Source organism: Zalophus californianus, chromosome 4 (assembly GCF_009762305.2).
Source record: "Zalophus californianus isolate mZalCal1 chromosome 4, mZalCal1.pri.v2, whole genome shotgun sequence".
NCBI classification, from domain to species: Eukaryota; Metazoa; Chordata; class Mammalia; order Carnivora; family Otariidae; genus Zalophus; species Zalophus californianus.
Genome location: NC_045598.1, coordinates 76,393,311 through 76,416,570, shown reverse-complemented (window position 1 = coordinate 76,416,570; position 23,260 = coordinate 76,393,311). Strand labels below are relative to the sequence as shown.

The window sequence follows — 23,260 nt, the reverse complement described above, 5'->3', positions numbered from 1 at the left end:
GTAATGCTCTTTGCTTTGCAGTCTAAACTAATAACAATATGGCTACACGGGCCTTATAGTTAGTGTTTGGGTGGTTCATTTTTCTCCCCTCAACCTTTATTTTAAGTTTTTCTGTGCCTTTTTGTTTCAGAATTGTTTCATGTATCCACCATATCATTGTTTTTATTTCAATCTGATCTAACACTTCATAATTTAATTGTAAAGTTTATTTAGATTTCATGTAATTATTGATGTCTTGGGGCTCAAATGTACAGTCTAATGTGCTTTTTATTCTGTTACGTTCTTTTTCTCACCTTTCTTGCTGTCTTTTTGGATTAAGTATTTTTATTCTCTCCTTCCCCCATCTTTTTATTCTGTTTTACAGTCTGCTAGACACAAATCTCATTTTTATCTGAAAATACCTTTTTTTGTTCACCTTCATTTTGAAGGATAGTCTCACTGGATATAGAAGGTATTGCTCTAGCACGTTCCATTTTTTCTGATGATGTCAACCATTACTTATATTGTCATTTCCTGTATGTAGCCATTTTTCTGTGGCCACCCTCAAGGTTTTCTCTACAGCCTTTAACAGCCTGACTATGATATGTGTGTAGAAATGTTTATGTTTATCCTACTCGGGTTTATTGAGATTCTTGGATCTGTAAATGAATGTTTTCTATCATCTGAGATGTTTTTGGTTATTTCTTCAACAAACATTATTTTGAACCTTTTTTATTCTCTTCTGTTGCATCTTGTACATTAGGGTTGAATTGGGTGATATTTATGTTGGACTGCCTGATATTGTCCTACTGGTCTCTGAGACTTAATTTTTCTTCATTTTGCTTTCTGTTTTCTGGACAGTTTTATTGCCATATTTCAAGGTCACTAATTCTTTGCCACCTCTAATCACCCCCTTTAGTTGAATTTTTTATTTCAGTTATTTTACCTTTCAGCTTTCTTTTTCATGGTTTCTATCAATTCTTTGAATTTATTTTCTTTTAATATTTGTAATATAGTTAGAATAGCTGCTTTGAATTCTTTATATGCTAACCCTAACATTCAGGGTGCTCAGGATCAATATCTGTTGACTCTCCCTTTTTCCTTGAGTATGGATCACAGTTTACTGTTTCTTTGTGTATGGTATAATTTTGCTTGAAAACTGGACATTATGAATATGTTTTAGTGACTCTGGTTTCTATTCACGTTTTGGGAATTGTTGGATGAAATTTATATTCTGATTGTGACATTTGTCCTCTGATTTTCTTGCTCCTAGGGATTCCAGTAATTTCCACGTGTTCTCCTGGGCTTGGGTTCTGTCCTCAGTCACTTCAGCCTTATAAGGCTTCAGCTTCCTATTGCCCAAACTGTGCACACTTGAGAAATGCACTCTGTTGAAAAAGCATCAATAGTACAGTTCTGTTTTTCAAGTGTAAAAATACTGACCTCTGCTAACTTTTTCCCCTTGACCCTTTCAGTTGTTTTCTGTGCATACATAGTTTATCAGTTATCCAGTGATTTGGGCAAAGTTTATACAGAGAATTTTTGTTTGACTGCTTCTCTGGTTCTCTTACTACCATGTTCTTTCATTTAAATTTCCATTTAAATTTTCAGCTGCCTTTCCAGGCTTAAATTCTGAGCCCTATGGTAGTATCTTTTTCCAGAGATGATTTTCATTTGCTTGTGTCACACCTGGGGTCTCCAGCAGTCTGGGATTACTTTAATTAAATTTTAGGGATTGAGGGTTTCTTTATTTGCTCAGCTAAATGTCTTTAGGTAGGACTGCAATACATGCAAGGACTTGTTTACTTCTGACTCACTGGAGTTTAGTGCTTTGGGGTCTCAGCTCAAATAGTGGGCAGCATTTATATGGTTCCCACGATTTCTGAACCTTGCATTCCCCTTTTGGTTCTGTTAACTCTAACAATGTTAGAAATAATGATCAGTTTCTCAGCTGCCTCATCTGGATTGGCAAAAAACCCCAAGGCAAATCATCCTTGGGTGCTGGGTTTTTTTCTGTTTTTCGTTTTTAAGATTTTATTTTTGATTTAAGTTTTTTAAGATTTATTTTTTTTAAGATAGATTTTTGGAGGATCCTGAAAAATTTCACTATATGGTTGAATCTACTAAAGCTGTCTAGCAACAGAATTTCACAAAAAATACTAGTGACTGGTAACATTACTTATAAAAATGATTTTGCTCAGTTTATATGTCTCTTGAGATTGACAAACTGACAAGATGTTTTGTAGAGTCACTGCTAATAAAACAGTAAAATAGACCTCTATGTCTCTTTTTTCCCTTGCCTTCAAAATTAAGATCTAGACCAGTTGTTAATCTAAAATAACTCTTCTAGGAATAAGAATAATTTAATATGGTGTCTTTAGGGTAGGGTTGTATGAGTTAGCTATTACTGTGTAACAAACTACTCTAAAACTTGGTGGTTTAAAACACATTTATTATTAAAACAAGTCTGTGAGTCAGCTGGGCAGTATTTCTGGTCTTGGCTGGGCTCATTGATGAGTCTGCATTTAGCAGCAGTTCAGGAGGGTGGCTTTGCTTCTCTTGGCTGGGTTCTCTAGGATGGCCTGTCTTGTTTCCTCCAGCAGATTAGACTGGGTTTGTTCTTATGGTGGTGGCCCGATTCTAAGAGCAGAAGCATGCAAGGTCTCTTGAGGTCTAACTCAGAATTGGCAAACTGACAGGCATTGCATTCCATTGGTCTTCCTTATAAGGAAGCCTAGAGTTAAAGGGCAGGGGAAAACACTCTACCTCTTGATGGGTGAAACTACAAAGCCTCATTGCCAAACGCATGGATAATGGAGTAGTATAAAATTGGGGCTATTTTTGCAGACAGATTTTTTTTTTTAATTTTATTTATTTATTTGACAGAGACACAGCGAGAGAGGGAAACACAAGCAGGGAGAGTGGGAGAGGGAGAAGCAGGCTTCCCGCCGAGCAGGGAGCCCAATGTGGGGCTCGATCCCAGGACCCTGGGATCATGACCTGAGCCAAAAGACAGACACTTAACGACTGAGCCACCCAGGCGCCCCATTGCAGACAGATTTTTGATTCATGCTGTAAAATTAATTTCTGTGTTCTAGGTTGAGCACTATTATATTTCAGTAGGAATTGTGTTTGAGTACAGAAGTTCAGGCAAGTATAAATTGAATACATCAATCTGTTTGAAGGTCCAGATGACTCTAGTTATACTTGTTTTGTAGGATATATCCGATGACATTTTGGAAGCATTGCTCATGTAATGAATTACCAGTTGTAGAGTAATTGTAGTACCAGTGGTAGATGTTGAAAGATGATTCATTGTGCGTCTGTTTTTTTTGGTTATAAATGACAGTATTATTTTTGTGCTCATTATTATTACTGACTTCTTTAATTTGAGATTTCATTGTTTTCCCAAGTTTATTAATATTTGCTTATTGTGGTCTTAAGCAGATTTGTTGAAGTATAATTGACATATAATCTTATGTTTTGTGTATATAATTTGAATAGATTTGATATCTGTATATACCCATGAAACCATCACCACGAACAAGATAGTAAACATATCCTTTAACCTCAGAACTTTCCTTGTGTCTCTTTTTAATTCTTTCATACTTATTGCTCCTCCCCTTATGCAGTATATAATCTTTTTGTCTACATTTTTTTCACTCATCATAGTTATTTTCAGGTTCATCCACTTTGCATGTGTAATTAGTTCACTCTTATTCCATTATAAAGTTACCATGTAAGGGTTCACATGTTTGTGGATGTTTTTTCCTTCAGCTTTTGGCTATTACAAATAAAGGTGAACATTTATATATGTTTTTATATCAACATATGCTTTCATTTCTTTGGGTAAATACCTAGGAGGGTGGAATGACTGGATCATACATGTAGTGATGCATATTTGACACTTTAAGAAATGGTGATATTTTTTACAAAGTAGTTGTGCCATTTATCTTCCTGTATGATTGTATGACAGTTTCAGTTCCTTCACACATTTACTAACATGCGGTATGGTTGGTCTTATTAATTTGAGCCATTCTTATAGTTGTGTAGTGATAACTCATTATGGCTTAAATTTGTACTTTTTTAATGACAAGTGATAGTGTATTTTCATGTACTTAACATTCATATATCTTTGGTGAAAGATTTCACCAAAAGATTTGTTGCTTCAAATCTTCTGCCCATTTTGTGATTGGGTTGTTTTGTTTTAATTGAGGTTTTAAAATGGATTTATTGAGTAATAATTGGCATGTAGTGAAGTACACATATTTAAAGTATACAGTATAAGTTTTGAGGTATGTATACACTTAGGAAGCTATCACCACACAAACAAAATACTGAATACATTTATTGCACTTGAAAGTTTCCTCATGCTACTTTGTGATTCTTCCATTCGGAGCCACATTCCCCTTTTGGGTCTTTCTTTCAAAAGCATTTAGTCTAGGGTTACTCTAGTCAGTGCTACCTGAATTAAGAGGTTTTCCACTCTGTCTGAAGGAAACAGGTTTTATTTTTGGCTTTGTTTGAGACTAGGGCAATAATCCTTGTCATCCTTTTGAGTGGCTCTTTCCTTGGCCTTGGGTTTGTTTTAATAATACTTATGGGTGTTCTCACTCTGTGCAGTTGTCTTCTCTCTAGTACTTTGCCCTGCAGTCCCTAGCTGTCTTAGCTTTGGACTTCCAATTCAGTCTCCTTAACTCAGGGAAACCACCAGATTCTGCCTGGGTATCCCGTCCCCAGGTGAGGGTCTGTAGTAAGTTGGGATTGTTGGAGGGTTTACCTCATCTGTTTCCCTTCTCTTAGGGTTCAGCCTCTGTATTTGCCTGTCTAATATCCAAAAACTGTCATTTCATATATAGTTCTGGTTTTTTAGGCTTTTCAGATGAGGGCAAACTCAATCCCTGTTAATCCATCTTGGCTCTTGTATGTGCTTTTTTTTCTTGGTACTTATTTATTTTTTAAATGTTGTTTAAAAAAAACGTTAAATTTACCATCTTAACCATTTTTAGTGTACAGTTCAGTAGTGTTAAGGATATTCACATTGGGGGCGCCTGGGTGGCTCCGTCGTTAAGCGTCTGCCTTCGGCTCAGGTCACCATCCCAGGGTCCTGGGATCGAGCCCCGCATCGGGCTCCCATGCTCAGCGGGAACCCTGCTTCTCCCTCTGCCACTCCCCCTGCTTGTGTTCCCTCTCTTGCTGTCTCTCTCTGTCAAATAAATAAATAAAATCTTAAAAAAAAAAAAAGGATATTCACATTGTTGTGCAGCAGATCTCTAAACTTTTTATTTTGCAAAACTGAAACTCTGTACCCATTAGACTCTAATTTTATCACGCCCTCACTTCCAACCCTTGGGTAACAACCTTTTTACTCTTTTTCTGTGATTTTGACTCCTCTAAATACTTCATGAGTGGAATCATACAGTGTTTGTCTTTTGTGATTGGCTTATTTTACTTAACATAGTGTTCTCAAGGTTCATCCTTAATGTGGCTTGTGATCAGATTTCCTTATTTTTAAAGGCTGCACAGTATTCCATTCCAGTGTTCCATGTATATACCACATTTCCTTTATTCCTCTGTCAGTGAACTTTCAGCTTGCTTCTGCCACTTGGCTATTGTGAATAATGCTGTAAATCTGTCTTTGAGATCCTACTTTGAATTCTTTTGGATATATACCCAGAACTGGGGTTGCAGTATCATAGGGCAATTCTATTTTTAATTTTTTTAAAGATTTATTTATTCATTAGCGAGAGAGCGCATGTGCGCAAGCAGGGGCAGGGGCTGAGGGAGAAGGAGGGGAAGAGGGGAAGCGGACTCCCCGCTGAGTGCAGAGCCTCACATGGGGCTTGATCTCACCACCCTGAAATCGTGACCTAAGCTGAAACCAAGAATCAAGACTTAACCAACTGAGCCACCCAGACACCCCTGTAAGTGAGATTTTCATACTTTTGTTTTCCAGTTTGGTCATTGTTAGGATATAGAAATGCAGCTGATCTTCACATGCTCATATTCTGAAATTTTGCCAAAATCATTTATTAGAGTTTTTTTTTTTAAGAATCTTTAAGATTTTCTACCTAAAATCTTGTTATCTGCAAACAGATAATTTTACTTCTTCCTTTCCAATTTGGAGATCATTTGTTTCTTTTTTCCTATCCTTTTGCCCTGACTAGTACTTAAGTACCATGTTGAATAGAAGTAGCAAGAGTAGATATTCTTGGGGTGCCTGGCTGGCATAGTTGGTGGAACATATGACTCTTGATCCTCGCGGTTGTGAGTTAGAGCCCCACACTGGGTGTAGAGATTACTTAAAAATAAAATATTTTTTTTAAAAAAAGAGTAGGCCTTCTTACTTTCTTAATCTTAGAGGAAAAACTTTCCATCTTTCACTATTGAGTTTGATGCTAGCTGTGAGCCTTTCACATGTGACTTTTATTATGTTGGGGTAGTTTTCTTCTATTTCCAGTTTGTTGAGTGCTTCTATCATGAAAAGATGTTGGGTTTTGACAGATGCTTTTTCTGTACCGATTGAGATGATCATGTGGTTTCTGTCCCTCGTTCTGTTAATATGGTGTATCATATTGATTTTCATTTGTTGAACCATTCTTGCATTCCAGGAATAAATCTATCTTGGTCAATGTGTAAAATTCTTTTAATGTGTTAAGTTTGGTTTTTAATATTTTGTTGAGGATTTTTGCTCAATATTCATCAGGTATATTCTCATTACTCACCTAGACAATATTCTAATTATATTACATTTTTTAGGTATGGATTTAAAAAGTACTTCCTATCAAACTTCATTATAAATTCCCCTTTAAAAAATACAGTGTTTACAGTGACCTGGTTTGACTCTAGGGAACAAACGCAATTACAAGTTTTTTTTTCTCGGACTTTGAAATATAACTGAAAAGAGCAAAATAAAAAAGAACTGAAGTCAAAGTTAGTTACTGTCTTTGTGTGGTGTTTATGGATTGTGGTAAAGTATACATATAATTTAACATTTTAAGCATTTTAAAGGATAGGAAAGTGGCCTTAAGTGCATTCACATTGTTGTGCAAACATGTATATCCTTTGTATTAGTCTGCTAGGGCTGCAATAACAAAATATCACCACTTTGGTGGCCTGAGCAACAGAAATTTATTTTCTCACAGTTCTGGAGGCTAGAAGTCCAAGATTAGGGTGTTAGGTTTTTTTGAGGCTTCCCTCCTCAAGGTGGCTGTTGTCTTTCTGTGTCCTCACATGGCATTTCCTCTGTGTATGCATCCCTGGTCTTTTTCTTCTTATAAGGATGCCAGTCATATTGGATTAGGGCCCCATCCTTATGTCCTTATTTAACCTCAGTTAACCTTTTTGAAGGCTCTTTCTCCAAATGCAGTCACATTGGGAACTAGGGTTTCAACATATGAAGAATCTGTTCATAACACCTTTTATGTAGCGCTTCTGGTTTATGTAGTGCTTCTGGCTTCCTAGAGAACCTGCCATCATCAGTATATTCATTTCTTATTGTTGTTCTAACAAATTATCACAAACTAGGTGGTTTTAAATAACAAGCTTACTGTCTGACATTTCTGAAAGCCAGAAGTCTGAAATCGGTATCACTGGACAGAAATCAGGGTGTCAGCAGGGTTATTCTCTCCAGAAATTCTAGGGGAGGATCCATCCCTTGCCTCTCTCAGTTCTGGTGGCTACAGACATTTCTGACTATGGCTGCAATCTTCAAGGTCAGTGTTTTCAAATCTCTCTCTATTCTGTCTTCAGTTCTCTGTGTATAGTCAAATTTCCCCATCTCCCTCTTTATAAGAATACATGTGATTGTACTTAGGGCCCACCCAGATAATCCAGGATAATCTCTCCATCTCAAAATTTTAACTTAATCACATCTGTAAAGACTTTTCTTTTGGGGGGAGGGGTTATAGGAGGTAATATTCACAGGTTCTGGGGATTAGGATATGGATTCTCTTGCAGGGCCATTTTTTTTCATCCCATCACACTCAGTAATTCATAGTAGACTTTTAGTGTTCTCACTTTGATTTATAGTTTAGCTTGTAATAGGTCACAGTATCCAGTCCTGGGTAGGTAAAGATTAGTGGCATTGGGTGGCTGAGAGAATATTTTCATCTCTTCTAGACATTATGCAGAAAACTCCAGGTCTGTGGTTCTTAGTGTGTGGTCCTGGAACTAGCATCACCTTAGGAACTTATTAGAAATGCAAATCATTGGGCTCCAACTTAGAATTACTAAATCAGGAACTCTGAGGGTGGGGGCTGGCAGTCTGTATAACAAGCCCTCCGGGTGATGCTGATGTGTGCTAAAGTTTGAGAAACACTTGGCTAGGTTGTTGACATTACTAGTATTAAGACCATATTCACCTTCTTCTCTAGCTCTTTTTTGCTTAAGTCTAATACTTCAACGAGTCTAGGATTTATAGTCCACAAACTGTTTTCTGTAGGGATGCAAACATTTAGTACCAAAATCTTGGTATTGATGATCAGTGAAATTGATTAATTCACTCAGTAAAAGTTTGCACCGGGCTGAGTTTTATTGTTGTCTTTTTACTTAGATGTAGTTATTTCATAAAGTAATGTTACCGGATTCAGAAGTGATGTGAATTTTTTTTCTCTAGTCCTGGAAATGTGAATTAAACTCATTAGCCTGAATTTTACTTATTTATCGTCTGTATCCCTGTGTACATTTTGGGATACAACACAAAATTTCTAATCTTTGATTCAGCCTGCATTGTTGTACTTTTACTATGTGCCACCCAGTGAAAATGCTGAAATGAGATGAATGAATTCTTGTCCTTCATGTCCATACTGTAGTTCAGAAAACACATAAGTAAACAGTTGATAATAGAGCTATCAAACAGGTATGCAATTGAGAAACACCATAGCAGAAGAAATTGAAGAAGGATCTCTCAGGGTGACTAAGCTAAATATTGCAAAACTAGTAAGAAAGGTGTTAGCCAAGTTAAAGAGAGATAAAAGGTAGGTATAGTTCACCACGTGAAGCATCGTGAAAGCTGAGAGGGCATGGGGGCTGTTCTGGGAGTTGAAGGGGTTTAGTATTAGAAGTCTGGAGTGAATGTGGGAGTAAAGATTGGGGATAATCGATAAGGATGAGATCATTGATGAGTACTGTTGAAGGACTTGAAGCATAGATTTGACATCCCCACTATAGCCATTGCCAAATGATAACTTACATGATTCTGGGAAGAATAAATTTGAGATGATAGTCTGGAAATAGAATAGTTACAGGAATCTAGGTGAGAATGGCAGTAGGTATTGTGCCATTTTTTGTGAATAAGAATTCAAAAGAATAAGCTAGTTTCAGGTTGGGGAAGGGGATGTGTAGGGTACAGGATAAGACATACTGAGTTTTTAGAATTTGTGGAATGCGATAAAATTAGGGGTACGTAATTTTTCAAGTCAATTTTCAGTGGAATGTTGGGGTAGCTGTTATACTAGATTGTGAATTAAATTGAGGAAGCAGGAAAGTATCAATGTGTACTATCCTCTAGAATAATGGTCCCTGGCATTTACTAAGTATTTAATCATTGTTAAGACATTATTATATTTACTGTTAGTATATACTTTCATGCCATCTCATATTGTATTTTTTTTCTTCAGCTTTTTGGTGTACTTTTTGGCGGGTGTGTGTGTGTGTGTATATATATATATACACACACCCACATATATGTAGTAGTATTAGATAAACATCTAGATGGAGGTATGCATTTTATTAGCAAATACTGATTTTAATTGATATACTATTAAAATTAATGAAAAGTTATTGTAAATTTTTTGAAAGAGAACTAGAAAGTTTAAGTTTCATTTGAATAGATGATTGTTCGTAAAAAATGGTACTTAGCAAGTTTCCTAAAAGTTAAAAATGGTCATGTTTTAGTTGAACCACTTTTGGTTACATGTTATGTCAAAATAATTTGATTTGCAGTTTTTAATTTCAAAGAATAAGTGTATCATAGATGTACTTATTCATACTTGACACAAAAACTAAATGATGGTCTTTACATGTATTCTTTCAGGTTTGAGTTAATTTCGAATGAGATTGTTTTTGCAACGAGATGTTAATAAGACAAAATCTAGGTAAGTAGAAGACTACTTTGTTAAATGTTACATATCAAAGTAGGAATAACACAAAAAACTTATGTTTTAAAAATATGCCTTCAAGTTCAGAATTAATGAGTTTTTCAATAAAATTTTGAAATTCGAAGAATTCGCTTTGATGTACTTGCTCCAGTTGATTTGGTAGGAGTAACAAGAGTCATCGAACTGTGGAACTAAATTCTTAGTTTTCCTTCTTTTATGTTGAGTTTAACTTAAGTATGTGGTTTCCCGTGACTATTAAACATGTTAGAAAAATTGAGTTGGTGTTTGGTTTAGCTATTCAGAAACTAGTTCAGTAAGAGATTTGCTGGATGCTTCAGTGTTCTCTTAGTGGATTATAGTGCTTGAGTAGTTTTTGCCTTTGTGAATTTTACTTTCTTATTTCTATGAATGAAGCACTTCTATAAATTGATTAAATTTGCCAAATTATGACTTCTTTATGTTAATATAATATTTGGAATTATAAATGATTGTTTCACTTTTTTTCTTATGAGTATCTCTACTGAATGACTTTTCTAATTTAGCATTCTGGTTTGCTTTAATTTTTTTAAAGACTGTTGAGTTTCAGGAAATTGAATTGTGATCGTGTACTTTTTTGGTCTGATATGTGAAAGAGGGTTTTTTAATAATAACTGTTGAGATGTTAAAAAGATAAGACTTACTATCTTTTGGCAAGTGAACGTGGTTTCAGGATATAAACAGATTAAAAAGAATACTTAAATTGTAGTTAACTTGGTCTTTCTCTAATCTCACCAGGTGTTTCAGCTGTCAGAAACTTGCTGATCTCAAAGTTAAAAAAAGAAAATAAAAAACCTAGAATGAGAAGTGCTGTAGCTGAGTAATATGTAGTTAAACAGTGTATTCTCAGTAAGTGGTTTAGGCATAATTTGAAGGAAAGTTTCCCTTTTATTGCTATTATATAATAATAATTGTAGTGGTAGTGTGAAGAGCACTTACTGTGCTCTGTATTGTGTTAACTGCTTCTCATGCATTGTTAATCTTTATAGTACTTTCTGGAAGGTAGGTACTGCTGTGTAGAAATTTTTTTTTTTGTTTATAGTGAGCTATTTCTTTTCTTTAGGATGAGTACATTATCTTCACAGCATTTATTATAAGGAACACTTGTCTATATATCTTCTTGTAGGGAAGAAGAAGCTAGACTTTTGTACTTAAGGTCTTATAGGGATTTTGTTTCCTAATTGAATATATATATAGTGTGTTAAAACCTTTATTCTGATTTTTTATAAGTCAGGTATTGCTTAAGGGATGACACTGGTTTAACTTATTCTGACCCTGTTCTATCACAATTATGCATTTTTTCCTTTTTTTAATAAGATATAACTTACATTTTTATATAAATTAAGTTGTAACTTATGTATGGTAAAATTTAAAGTATAGAGCTGAATGAGGCTTTTACATACATGTTCACACATGTAATTACCATACAGATCAAGATGTAGAACATTTTCATTGCCCAGAAAGTTCCTCATACTCTTCCCTTTCCAGTCCAATAGCCTTTTCCCCCTGAGGTAAGCTTCTTTCTGAATTTTATCAGCATTGCTTAGTTCTGCCGGTTCTTGAATTTTATGTATATAGAATTATATAATATGCACTCGTTTATATGTGGGTTTTTTCAACCAACATACATCTTATTGTGTGAGTATCAGTAGTTCATTATTTTTTACTGCTGAGTACTATTCCATTGTATGAACATGCTACAATTTTTTTTATGTATTCTCTCTGTAATTTTATTGGATTCTCCAAGTCTCTGACCTCTCTTTCCAGCATTCTACACTGCTTTCCTTCCTCTAGTTGTCCCCTTTATTGTTACCTGTCACCTGCACAATAAAATGTAAACTCCATAACATACCATACAACGGTTTCACTGCATCTATTCCAGAATGCCTAGAATTACCTGAATAAACTAAGTCTGATGTTTCATATATTTAGTTTTAGTCCTAATTATATGTTGTCACTCTTCCCCAGCCTCTCACCTCCCCAACTGTCATTGTCCTTCCTCCTGCTCATCAGCTTATCTCCTGAAATAGTCCATCTCAAGCATTATCTTATCCTTTGACCCAGACCTAGTCATACTGCAGTAGAGTGTTTTCTTTACTGGACTGTGAGCTCTTTGAAGGTAGACACCATCAATGTCTTATCTTAGTAGCACAGTGCCAGAGTACTGTGTGTACTTAGTGAATGTTTGTAAAATATGGAACAATGAACAGAATTCTCTCTCAGTCAACTAGGGATTCAGAATGTTGGCTGGAATGGGATGAGGACATGGGCACTTCAGTTGCTATTGGGCTGTAGGAAGGAGCCAATGAGGACACTACAGCATTATACATATTTTGGAAGGCAATAAAATATTACCCAAGTCTTCTTTGAATCCAATTTTTAAAAAAATGACTAGTAATGTTCTTAGTTGAGACCTTAAGGAAAACTGTTGATTTTGATTACTCTTTTCAAATGAAGGCATTAATCCCTGTTATGGAAATTGGAGTGTTTGCTACTAATGGTATTCTTTCTGTGAGTTTGTAATAGTTATTTCTTTAAAGATTTTAAAGGATGTATTAGATTAGTACAAGTAGAAAATTAGGAAGACTGGTCACATCTATAAAGAAAACTTTTTCTCATTTTCCTGAGGGTAAAAAAATAGTGGAGTATAGAAGGAAATTGAATCATAGTCTGGAATTGTGATAATATTTTTGATTTTTATAGTTTAGGAAGCTTGCTGTTTGATGAAAATTATTTTTAAAAATTTTGTTTTTATCATTGCAGGTCTGTAATATATAAATAATATGCTTAAGAAACTTGAAATATTGTAAAGTATTTTATACTAGTTTTTTTCTTTCATATTTGAAATTAGGCTGGTTGGGTTGGCCATTGTAGTCACCTGGGGGATTTTTATGCCTTCCAGCAAGTTCAAAGCAAGGAGAGGTTCTTCCCCACCGGGATCAATTTGTTGCTTTTCCTCTTTGCAGCTTCTGCCATAAAGGTTGAATACAGAGTTGGACATTGACCCCATCTCATGCTGTTTCTTCTGATCCCTACAAGGATTTTCTTAGACATAGATTCTTATCAAATGTCAGAACTTCAGTTATTTGTTTTATTTCATCATGGATATGAAGTATGTTTAGTTTTCTTGTTGATAAATTTGAGTATTCAGAGAAATAAAACCTTGAGGTTGTTTGACTTACGTCTATTTGAAAGATTTTAGGTTAGTTTCTCTTCTCAGAGGCTGATAGGTATACCTCAGTTTCAGACTCGTCTTCATTCTGTGCTTCAATATTTTATATGGTCAGCCATTGCTTTTTTCATTTTGCAGAGTTTCCGAATCCAAGGATTTGAAGTTCTTTATGAATACTTACCTTATATTAGCTAATTTCCTTAATTTTCAAATTAAGTTCTCTGTACTTCACTCTTTAGTAGCAATGTAGATGTGTGCTGCCCTTTGTTGTAATGTGAAAAAGAAAAGACTTTTAAATTAATAAAAATATTTGTTCTTCATTCTAGATGAGATTGCACAATGTACATTTGACCTTTTTCAGATATATTGCCAAGTAACATTTAGTATTTTTGAAATTTTATTTTTTTATGGAAGTCACATATTTATTTACGTATGAGCAAATAGTATGGAGATGTTTAGAGTAAGTAAAACTGTCCTCTCTCACCCAGTACTGTACTCCCCATAAATTATTGGAAAGAGCTGATAAGTATTCTGCATCTTTCTCTTTCCATTTGCCAGTATATCTTGGACATTTTTCCATATATGGATTATATTTAATATAATTGTTTCCTTGTTGATAGAGATACTTCGGTAAATCTCAGGGTTTTTTGCTTATATATGCAGTGCTGCAATAAATATTCTTCACTACATTATTGGAATTGTGTGAGAATGTAGGATAATTTGTAGCAATGGATTGCTGGGTCAGTGTATATGTGCGGTTTAATTTCTGATATTGCAAAATTGCAATGAGATTATATCACTTAATGTTTTTGTTAGCAGTGTTTGAGAATATCTCTTTCCCCACACCCTGCTAAATATTAACTCCTGTCTTAATCCATGCCCATCAGTGAAAAGTGGATATTTATTGGTGCATTTTTTTTAATTCGAAGGACTTTAAATTTCCAAGTCTTTTGAGAAAGTAAAATTAATGCAATGCAAATCAGAACATCCAATTAATAAATTTAACAAGCCAAAGTAATTTTGTTAACAGAATTAACCCATTTATTATGCGCTAGCAATGTCTGGTGGCAGACTTCACTGTGACGGCAGGAGTGGTGTTGTAGTTGTAGGTCCAGGCACCATTGGCTACCGTTTTCATGTAGGAACCACAATGCCAGATCCTCACAGCTTGTCTTTTCCCTTTGGTTTTGCCACAGAAGGAGAAAATGTATTTGGCATGCTGATTTATTTCACTCTTCTTCGCCATTTTCCTGAGGAGGGGATCATAATGGGTTCTGTATTTACCGATGATTCCGACCTTCTTGGTGCATTTAACTCTACTGTGGCAAACTTGGTCTGAGCCTAGAGAGCTCTCACTGTGTTTTAAATTTACATTTCCCTAATGACTAATGATGCTCAACATCTTTTCAAGTGATTATGTGCATTTTTATCTTCTTTTAGGTGAAATGTCTGTTCATGTCTTTTGCTCATTGTCTAGTTGGATTGTTTATTTTTTTACAGTTGTCTTGAGAGTATGTATTGTAGCTACTGGTCCTTTGTTGGATAGGGTTTTTCTAAGTACTTTCTCCCATTCCAGTCTGTGACTTGTGTTGTCATCTTCTTAACAGGGTCTTTAAAGTTCTAAGTTTTCATGAGGTTCAGTTTATCATATATTTTGTTTTTTTTGGAGATGGTATTGTGAATTTAATTTCAGATTCTATATGTTCATTGTTAGTATATAGAAATACAATTGATTTTTTTCTAAGGTAGAATTCACCTAAAATATATTATTAATTTTAAAGTATAAAATTCAGTGGCTTTTTAGATTTGCAATATTGTGTAATTATCGCCTGCAACTAGTTCCATTATATTTCATCACACCCAAGGAAACCCTGTATCCATTAAGCAGTTAGTCCTCATTCCTTCCTCTCCCCCAGTCCCTGGAAACCACTAATCTGCTTTTTATCTCTATGACCTTACCTGTCCTGGATATTTCATATAAAAGGGATTATATAGTATGTAACCTTTTTGTCTAGCTTCTTTCACTTAGCATAACATTGTTTTTTTTGGTGTTTTTTTAAAATACTTATTTATTAGAGAGCACATGAACAAGCACGGGTGGGCTAAGGGGCAGAGGGAGAGGGAGAAGATTATTCCCTGCTGAGTGGAGAGCCTGATGTGGGGTTTGATCCCAGGACCCTGAGATCGTGACCTGAGTGGAAGTTTTAGGTGCTTAACAAACTGAGCTACCCAGGCGCCCCAGTAATAAATTTTTTTTATTTTTATTTTTTCAGTAAGCTCTACTCCAACATAGGGCTTGAAGTCAAGACCCTGAGATCAAGAGCTGTATGCTCTATCTACTGAGCCACCCAGATGCAGCATAACATTTTTGAGGTTCATCCATGTTGTATGTGGGTTCTTTCTTTCTTTTTCCTTCTTTCTTTCTCTTTCTCTCTCTCTCTTTTTTAAGATTTATTTGTTTGAGAGAGAGTACGTTCGTGAGTGGTAGGGGGAGGGGCAGAGGGAGCGAATCTTCAAACAGACTCCCTGCTGAGCTGGGAGCCCTACCCAGGGCTCCATCTCAGGACCCATGAGATCATGACCTGAGCCAAAACCAGGAGTCAGACACTTAACCGACTGAGCCACCCAAGCACCTTGGTACTTCATTTCTTTTTATGTCTGAATAATATTTTATTGTATGGCTATGCTATAGATTCTCTACCTGTTCATCTGTGGAGGGACATTTGGGTTGCTTACACCTTTAGGCTATTTTGAATAGTGCTACTCTGTGCATCTTAATCATTTTTAAGTGTATGGTTCAGTAGTATTAAGTATATTCACATTGTTATGAAACATATCGAGAACTTTTTCATCTTGCAAATCTGAGACTCTGTACCCATTAAACAGCAAATTCCCTTTTTACCCCTCCTCTCAGCCTTTGGTGACCACATTCTACTTTCTGTTTTCATGAATTTGACTATTTTAGATGACTCCTATAGTTGGAATCAATCATACAATATTGGTCTTTTTGTGACTGGCTTATTTCACTTAGTGTAATGTCCTTAAGGTTCATCCATTCGGTAGCATGCGACAGGATTTTTTTTTCCTGTTTAAGGCTGTATAATATTCCATTGTGTTCATATACCACATTTCCTTTATTGATTCATCCATCAGTAGATGTTTGGGTTGCTTCCATCTCTTCGCTATTGTGAATAGTGCTGTTATGAATGTGGGTGTGCAAATATTCTTCAAGTCTCTAAATTTTTTTGAATATATACCTCAAAGTGTTATTGCTGGATCATATGATAGTTCTATTTCTAAGTTTTCCAGGAATATCTGTACTGTTTTTGCACCACTTTACAATCCTACCAACAATGCACACACCTTCACCAACATTTGTCATTTTCTGTTATTTTGAAAACACAACCATCCTAGTGGATGTGCAGTGATACCTCATGGTTTCGATTTGCATTTCTCTGGTGATGTTGGGCATTTTTTCATGTTTGTTGGCCATTTGTAGATCATATTTAGAGAAACATCTATTCAAGTCCATATTTTAATTGGGTTACTTGGGGGGTTGTTTTGTAAGAATTTTTAATATATTCTAGACATTAATTCCTTATCAGATCAACAGTTTGGTGATATTTTCTCCCATTCTGTAGATCACCTACCTGTTGACTCTCTTGATTGTGTGCTTTGATACACAGAAGTTTTTAAGTTTGATATACTTCCATTTGTCTATTTTTGTTTTTGTTGTCTTTGCTTTTCATATCCAAGAAATTATTGTCAAGTTTGATGATGTCACAAAGCTTTTTCCTCTATGTTTTCTCCTAGGAGTTTTATCGTTTTAGGTCTTATGTTTAGGTCTTTGATTCATTTTGAGTTAAGTTTTACTTAATGGTGTAAAAGAAGGATCCAGCTTCATCCTTTTGTATGTGTTTATCCTGTTTTCCCAGCACCATTTGAAGAGACTATCCATTTTTCATTGAGTGGTTTTGGCATCCTTGGCAGAGATCATTTGACCATTTTGTGAGTGTATTTCCAGGGTCTGTCTTCTGACCTTTGGTCTGTTTGTCTTTATGCCATTATCAGAGTGTTTTGATTACTGTAGCATTGTAAATTTACTTTTAAATTCGGAAATATGAGACATGCAACTTTGTTCTTTTTCAAAATTGGTTTGACTTGAGATCTCTTGATATTTGAATTTTAGGGTGAATTTATCTACTGCAAAAAAAAATGCCACTGGGAATTTATTAGTGATTATGTTGACTCTGTTAATTGCTTTGTATAATATGGACATCTTAATATTAAGTCTCCCAATACTTGAAGACTGGATATTTTTCCGTTTGTGTTTTCTTTAACTTTTTTCAGCATTGTATTGTGGTCTTCAGTGCGCAAGTCTTTCATCTCCTTGGTTAAATTTATTCCTAAGTTTTTTATTCTTTTTGATGCTTTATTTTTTTTGAGGTTGTTTATTGTCAATATATAGACACAACGGATTTTTGTGTGTTAACTTTATGTCCTACATTGATTGAATTTGTTTATTATAACAGTTTTTTTGGTGGTATTTTGGGGTTTTCTATATAAGGTCATGTTGTCTATGAAGAAAGATAATTTTATTTTTTTCCTTTCCAATTTGAATGCTTTTATTTTTTTTCTTGCCTGATTGCTCTGGCTAGGACTTCCAGTACTGTGTTTGATAGGAATAGCAAGAGCAGACAACCTTGTCTTATTCTTGGTGTTAGAAGAAAAGCTTTCAGTATTTCACCACTGAGTATGATTTTAGCTATGTGTTTTTTTGTAAATGGACTTCGTTATGTTGAGGTAGATTTCTTCTATTCCTAGTTTATTCAGAGTTTTGTTTATCATGAAATGGTGTCGCATTTTCTTAAATGTTTTTTTCTGCATCAATTGAGATGATTTATGTTGTGTTTGTTCATTCTGTTAATGTGTGGTATATTACACTGATGGATTTTCATATGTTCAATCATCTTTGCATTCCAGTAATAAAGCCCTCTTACTATGGTGTAATAATCCTTTCAATGTGCTGTTGAAATCAGTTTGCTTTTAGTTCAGAATTTTTTGGTATCAATATTCATCAAAGATACTGGTCTATAGTTTTCTTGTGTCTTTGTCTAACTTTGGTACCAGGGTAATGCTGGCTTATTTAATGAGCTTGGAAATGTTTCCTCCTTTTCAATTTTTTGGGAAGAGTTTCACGAGAATTGGTGTTAATTCTTTAAGTATTTGGTAGAACTCTCCAGCAAAGCCATTTAGTCTTGGACTTTCCTTTTTGGGGGAATGGGGTTTGATTACTGTTTCAGTCTTCTTACTAGTTAAAGGTCTGTTCACATTTTTTTATTGCCTCATGATTCAGTCTTTGTAGGGTGCATGTTCCTAGGAGTTTATCCATTTCTTTTTGGTTATCCAATTTTTTGGTGTACAGTTTTCATAGTATTTTTTTTATAATCCTCTTTATTTCTGTGACATTGTTTATAACATCCCCTTTTATTTCTGATTTAATTGAATCTTCTTTCTTTTTTCTTAATTAATCCCTAACTTGTCAATTTTGTTGATCTTTTCATAAAGCCAACTCTTTGTTTCATTGTTGTTTTGTTTTTCCTATTGTTTTTGTGTTCTCTATGCCATTTATCTCTGCTCTAATCTTTATTATTTGCTTCTTCTAGCTTTGGGTTAATGTTTTCCTTTTCTAATTTCTAGAGTTGTAAAGTTAGGTTGTTGATTTAAGATCTTTTTTCTTTTTCTAATCTAAGTATTTACAATTGTGCAGTTCCCCATTAGCATTGCTTTCATTGTATCCCTCAAGTTTTGGTTATGTTGTGTTTTCATTTTCATTTGTCTCAAGGTATTTTCTAATTTCCCTTTTTTTCTTTGTTTTGACCCTTTGGCTGTTTAAGAATGTTGTTAAATTTTCACAGATTTGTGGATTTCCAGTTTTCTTCGTGCTGTTGATTTCTAGTTTCATTCCATTGTGGTCAGAAAAGGTATTTGTATCATTTCAGTCTTGAATTTTTATGGCTTGTTTCGTGGCCTAATATGTGGTCTATCCTAAAAAATGTTCCGTGTGTACTTTGAAAAGAAAGTATATTCTGCTGTTGTTGGGTAGATTATTCTTTATATGTTAGGTCCACTTGGTCTATAGGGTTATTCAGGTTCTCTATTTCCTTTTTCAAAATTTGTGATTGTTCTATCCAGTATTACTTTTTTGGGTGTGTTAATTGAGCTTTGTGTTGTGCATCATTTTGACTTCCTTATTTCCTTTTATGTGTATTTTTTAGTTTTTGTGTTTACCTTGGCAATTACAGTTAACATTTTACGATTATAATAATCTAGTTTGAATTAATACCAGCTTTGTATCAATAGTGTAAAGACTTATCTATACAGCTCCATCCCTCTTCTGTTTTGGTGTTACTGTCCCAAGTTACTTTATACAGTAGTACTGGCTTTTATGTTTACCCATGTAGTTGTCTTTATTGTTCTTTATTTCTTTTCATAGCTTTGAATTGCCATATGGTGTGTTCTTTCATTGTAGCCTGAAGGACTTCCTTTAACGTTTCTTGTGGGCAGTTCTACTAGTGGTTAACTCTCTTCAGCTTCTGTTTTTCTGAGACTATCTTAATTCCCCCTCTTTTTTGAAGGATAATTTTGCTGGGTATAGAATTTTTGGTTAAAAAGTTTTTTCTTTTAAGCGCTTTATGTCAATTCTTTGTAGCCTCTATGGTATGTGATGAGAAATAAGCTTTTTATCTTCTTAGGGCTCAATGTATGTGACTAATTGCTTCTCTCCTGCTGCTTTTATTATTCATTCTTTATATTTTGACCATTTTATATTAACGTGACAGTCTGGATCTATTTGGAGTTTTCCTACTTGGAGTTTGTTGAGTTTGTTGGCTGTTTAGTTTCATGTCTTTTATCAAATTTTGGATATTTATCGTCATTATTTTTTGAAATATTCTTTCTACGTTTTTCTCTCCTTTGTCTCTCATTATAAATAGGTTGGTACACTTGATGGTGTCCACAGATCTCTTAGGCTCTGTGCATTTTCCTTCGTTCTTTTTTCTTTATACTTCTCAAACTGTAATTTCAGTTGACCTACTTTCATGTCTACTGATGATCTATTCTGCTTGCTCAAATCTTTTGAGATTCACTAGTGCATTTTTCATTTTAATTATTGTTCATCTCCAGAATTTGTTTGTTTCTGTTTTATAAATTTTTGTTTGATTCCTTTTTTATTTCTTTATTGATGTTCTTTATATTGAGTCATTATTCTTGTGGTTTTCAAGTGGCTCTTCTAACACAGTCATACCTGCCACAGGTGAGTAGGAACATTTAATCTGCAGGTTGGAAATTACTTTAAATGTAAATGGTATAAATATATCAATCAAAAGAAAGAAAATGACAGAGTGGATAAAAGACACACAACCATAACTATATGTAGCTTACAACAAATATACGTGGGCTGAAAAAGATATAAAAGACTATACCATACAAACATTAACCTAAAAAAGAAGCAAGAATGGTTACATTAAATTCTGGTAAAGTAGACTTCAGAACAAAGAAAATTACTAGGGACCAAGAGGAGACTAAATGATAAAAGCATCAGTCTACCAGGAAGATGTAATGAACCTAAATGTGTAGCAAAACAATAGAGCCATAATCTACACTAAAAAACCCACAAAAAACTGATAAAGCTGAAAAAGGAAAAGATGAATCCACAATTATAATTGAAGACTTTAATACTCTCCTCTTAACAACTGATACAACTATTAGGCATAAAATCAGCAAGAATATAAGAATCTGAACACAGTAAACCAACAGGATCTAAATGACCTAAATAGGGGCGCCTAGGTGGCTCAGATGGTTAAGCATCTCCCTTCAGCTCATGATCCCAGGGTCTTGGGATTGAGCCCCGTGTCGGGCTCCCTGCTCAGTGCAGAGCCTGCTTCTCCCTCTCCCTCTGCCATTCCCTCCACTTGTGCTCTTTGGCTCTGTCTATTTCTCTGTCAAATAAGTAAATAAATAAATCTTTAAAAAAACATAAGTGACCGATATAGAACATTCCCCCTAGCAACATGGAATACATATCTTATTCAAGTGCCCGTGAAATACTCATGAAAATAGATGACATCTTCAACAGTAGAACAAACCTGAACAAATTTAAAAGAATGGTTATTATACAGAGTATATTCTCTGACCATATGGAATCAAATTAGAGATCAATAACAGGAAAATCTGTCGATTGAAAACTAACACGCTTCTAAATAATCCATGGCTAAAAATTCTCAAAATTAAAAAAAAAAACTTAATGAAAATGAAAATATATCAAAATATGTGGAATACAGCTAAAGCAGTGCTGAGAAATTTACAGCATTAAATGTTACATTTGAAAAGAGAAAGTGTTCATATAATAGAAAATGAAAAGCAAAATAAACCCAAAGCAAGCAGAAAAAGAAAATAATAAATTTAAGAGTAGATATAAAGGAAATTAAAAAGAAAAAAAAAATCACTGAAACAAAAAGCTATTTATACAAAAAGTCAATAAAATTGATGAACTTCTAGCAGGACTGACAGAAAGTGGATAAAAATTACCAATTTAATAATGTAATGGGGTATCACTATAGACCCTTATGGACATTATAAGGGCAATAAGAGCTTACTGTGAACAACTTACAGACAAAATTTAACAATTTGGGTGAAGTGGCCCAGTATCTTAAAAAACACAACCAACCGCAACTCAGTATGAAATTTATATTTTATAGCCCAGTAACTGTTAAGGGCATTGAATTTAGAATTGTGAAACTCCCCAAAAAAACAAATCTCTAGGCCAAGATGGAAAGTTTCATGGGAAACTTTTCCAGGATTGAAGTTTCATTGGAAAATTTCAAGCTGGAGAATTATTTTAAACAATTTTAAGAAGAATTAACACCAATTCTATCTAATCCTTTCCAGAAAATGGAAGAGGGAACACTTTCCATTTCATTTTATGAAGCTAATACTACACTGATATCAAAACTAGATATAGTACAAAAACAAGAAAACTACAGACTACCGTCTCTAATGAACTTAGATGCAAAATATTCTCAATAAAATATTGGCAAATGGAACCAAACAATGTATAGAAACAATTATACACTATAAACAGGTGGGATTTATTCCAGATATGTGAAGCGGATTCAACATTTGAAAGTAAGAGTCCACTTTCATTCTTTTGCATGTTTATTCGGGTTTCTCAGCATCATTTGTTGAGAAGACGGTCTGTGTCTTTTGAATGTTCTTGGCATCCTTGTCAAGAATCGTTTGACCTTATATATGAGAGTATATTTTTGGGCTATCTATTATAGTCCATTCATCGGTATGTTTGTCTTTATTCACTACCACACTGTTTAATAGCTTTGTGGTAAGTTTTAAAATCAGGAAATGTGAGACCTGTAACTTTGTTTTTCATTTTCAAGATTGTTTTGGCTATTTAGGGTCCTTTGAAATTCCATGTAAGTTTTAGAATGAAATTTCCTATGTCTGCAAAAATGCTACTGGGATATTCATAAGGATTGCATTAAATCTACTTTGAGTACTATTAACATTTTAATGTTAAGTCTTCTAATCCATGAACACTGGATGTCTTTTCTTTTTTTTTTTTTTTAAGATTTCTTATTTATTTGACAGAGAAAGACATAGCGAGAGAGGGAACACAAGCAGGGGGAGTGGGAGAGGGAGAAGCAGGCTTCCCGCCAAGCAGGAGCCCAATGCGGGGCTCGATCCCAGGACCCCGGGATCATGACCCATTTTTTATAGGTAAAGACGCTTAACGACTAAGCCACCCAGGCGCCCCTCTTTTCATTTATTTTTGTCATCTTTAATTTCTTTTGGCAATGTTTTCAGTATACAAGTCTTTAGCCTCTTTGGTTAGTTTATTCCTAAATATTAACTTCAAAACTATTAATTAATTAATTTTTAAATAGGCTCCCCTGCTTGG

At 34.6% G+C, this 23,260-nt stretch overlaps 1 protein-coding gene across 7 annotated transcripts in view; it reads left to right on the top strand.

Moving 5' to 3' along the window:
- Positions 1 to 23,260, top strand: part of ZNF644 (zinc finger protein 644) — a 208,187-nt gene that overhangs the window by 22,357 nt on the left and 162,570 nt on the right. For 6 of the 7 annotated variants that reach the window (XR_003523446.2, XR_003523448.1, XR_003523433.2 and 3 more), the window contains exon 2: positions 10,016 to 10,076. The exons of the other annotated variant lie outside the window; for it this stretch is intronic. Coding sequence is in view for 3 of the 6 variants with exons in the window: in XM_027614200.2 (XP_027470001.1) it covers positions 10,033 to 10,076 (44 nt within the window). In the remaining 3 variants the exon portion in view is untranslated. The remainder of the gene's footprint in view (positions 1 to 10,015; positions 10,077 to 23,260) is intronic. 7 annotated transcript variants of the gene reach the window in all.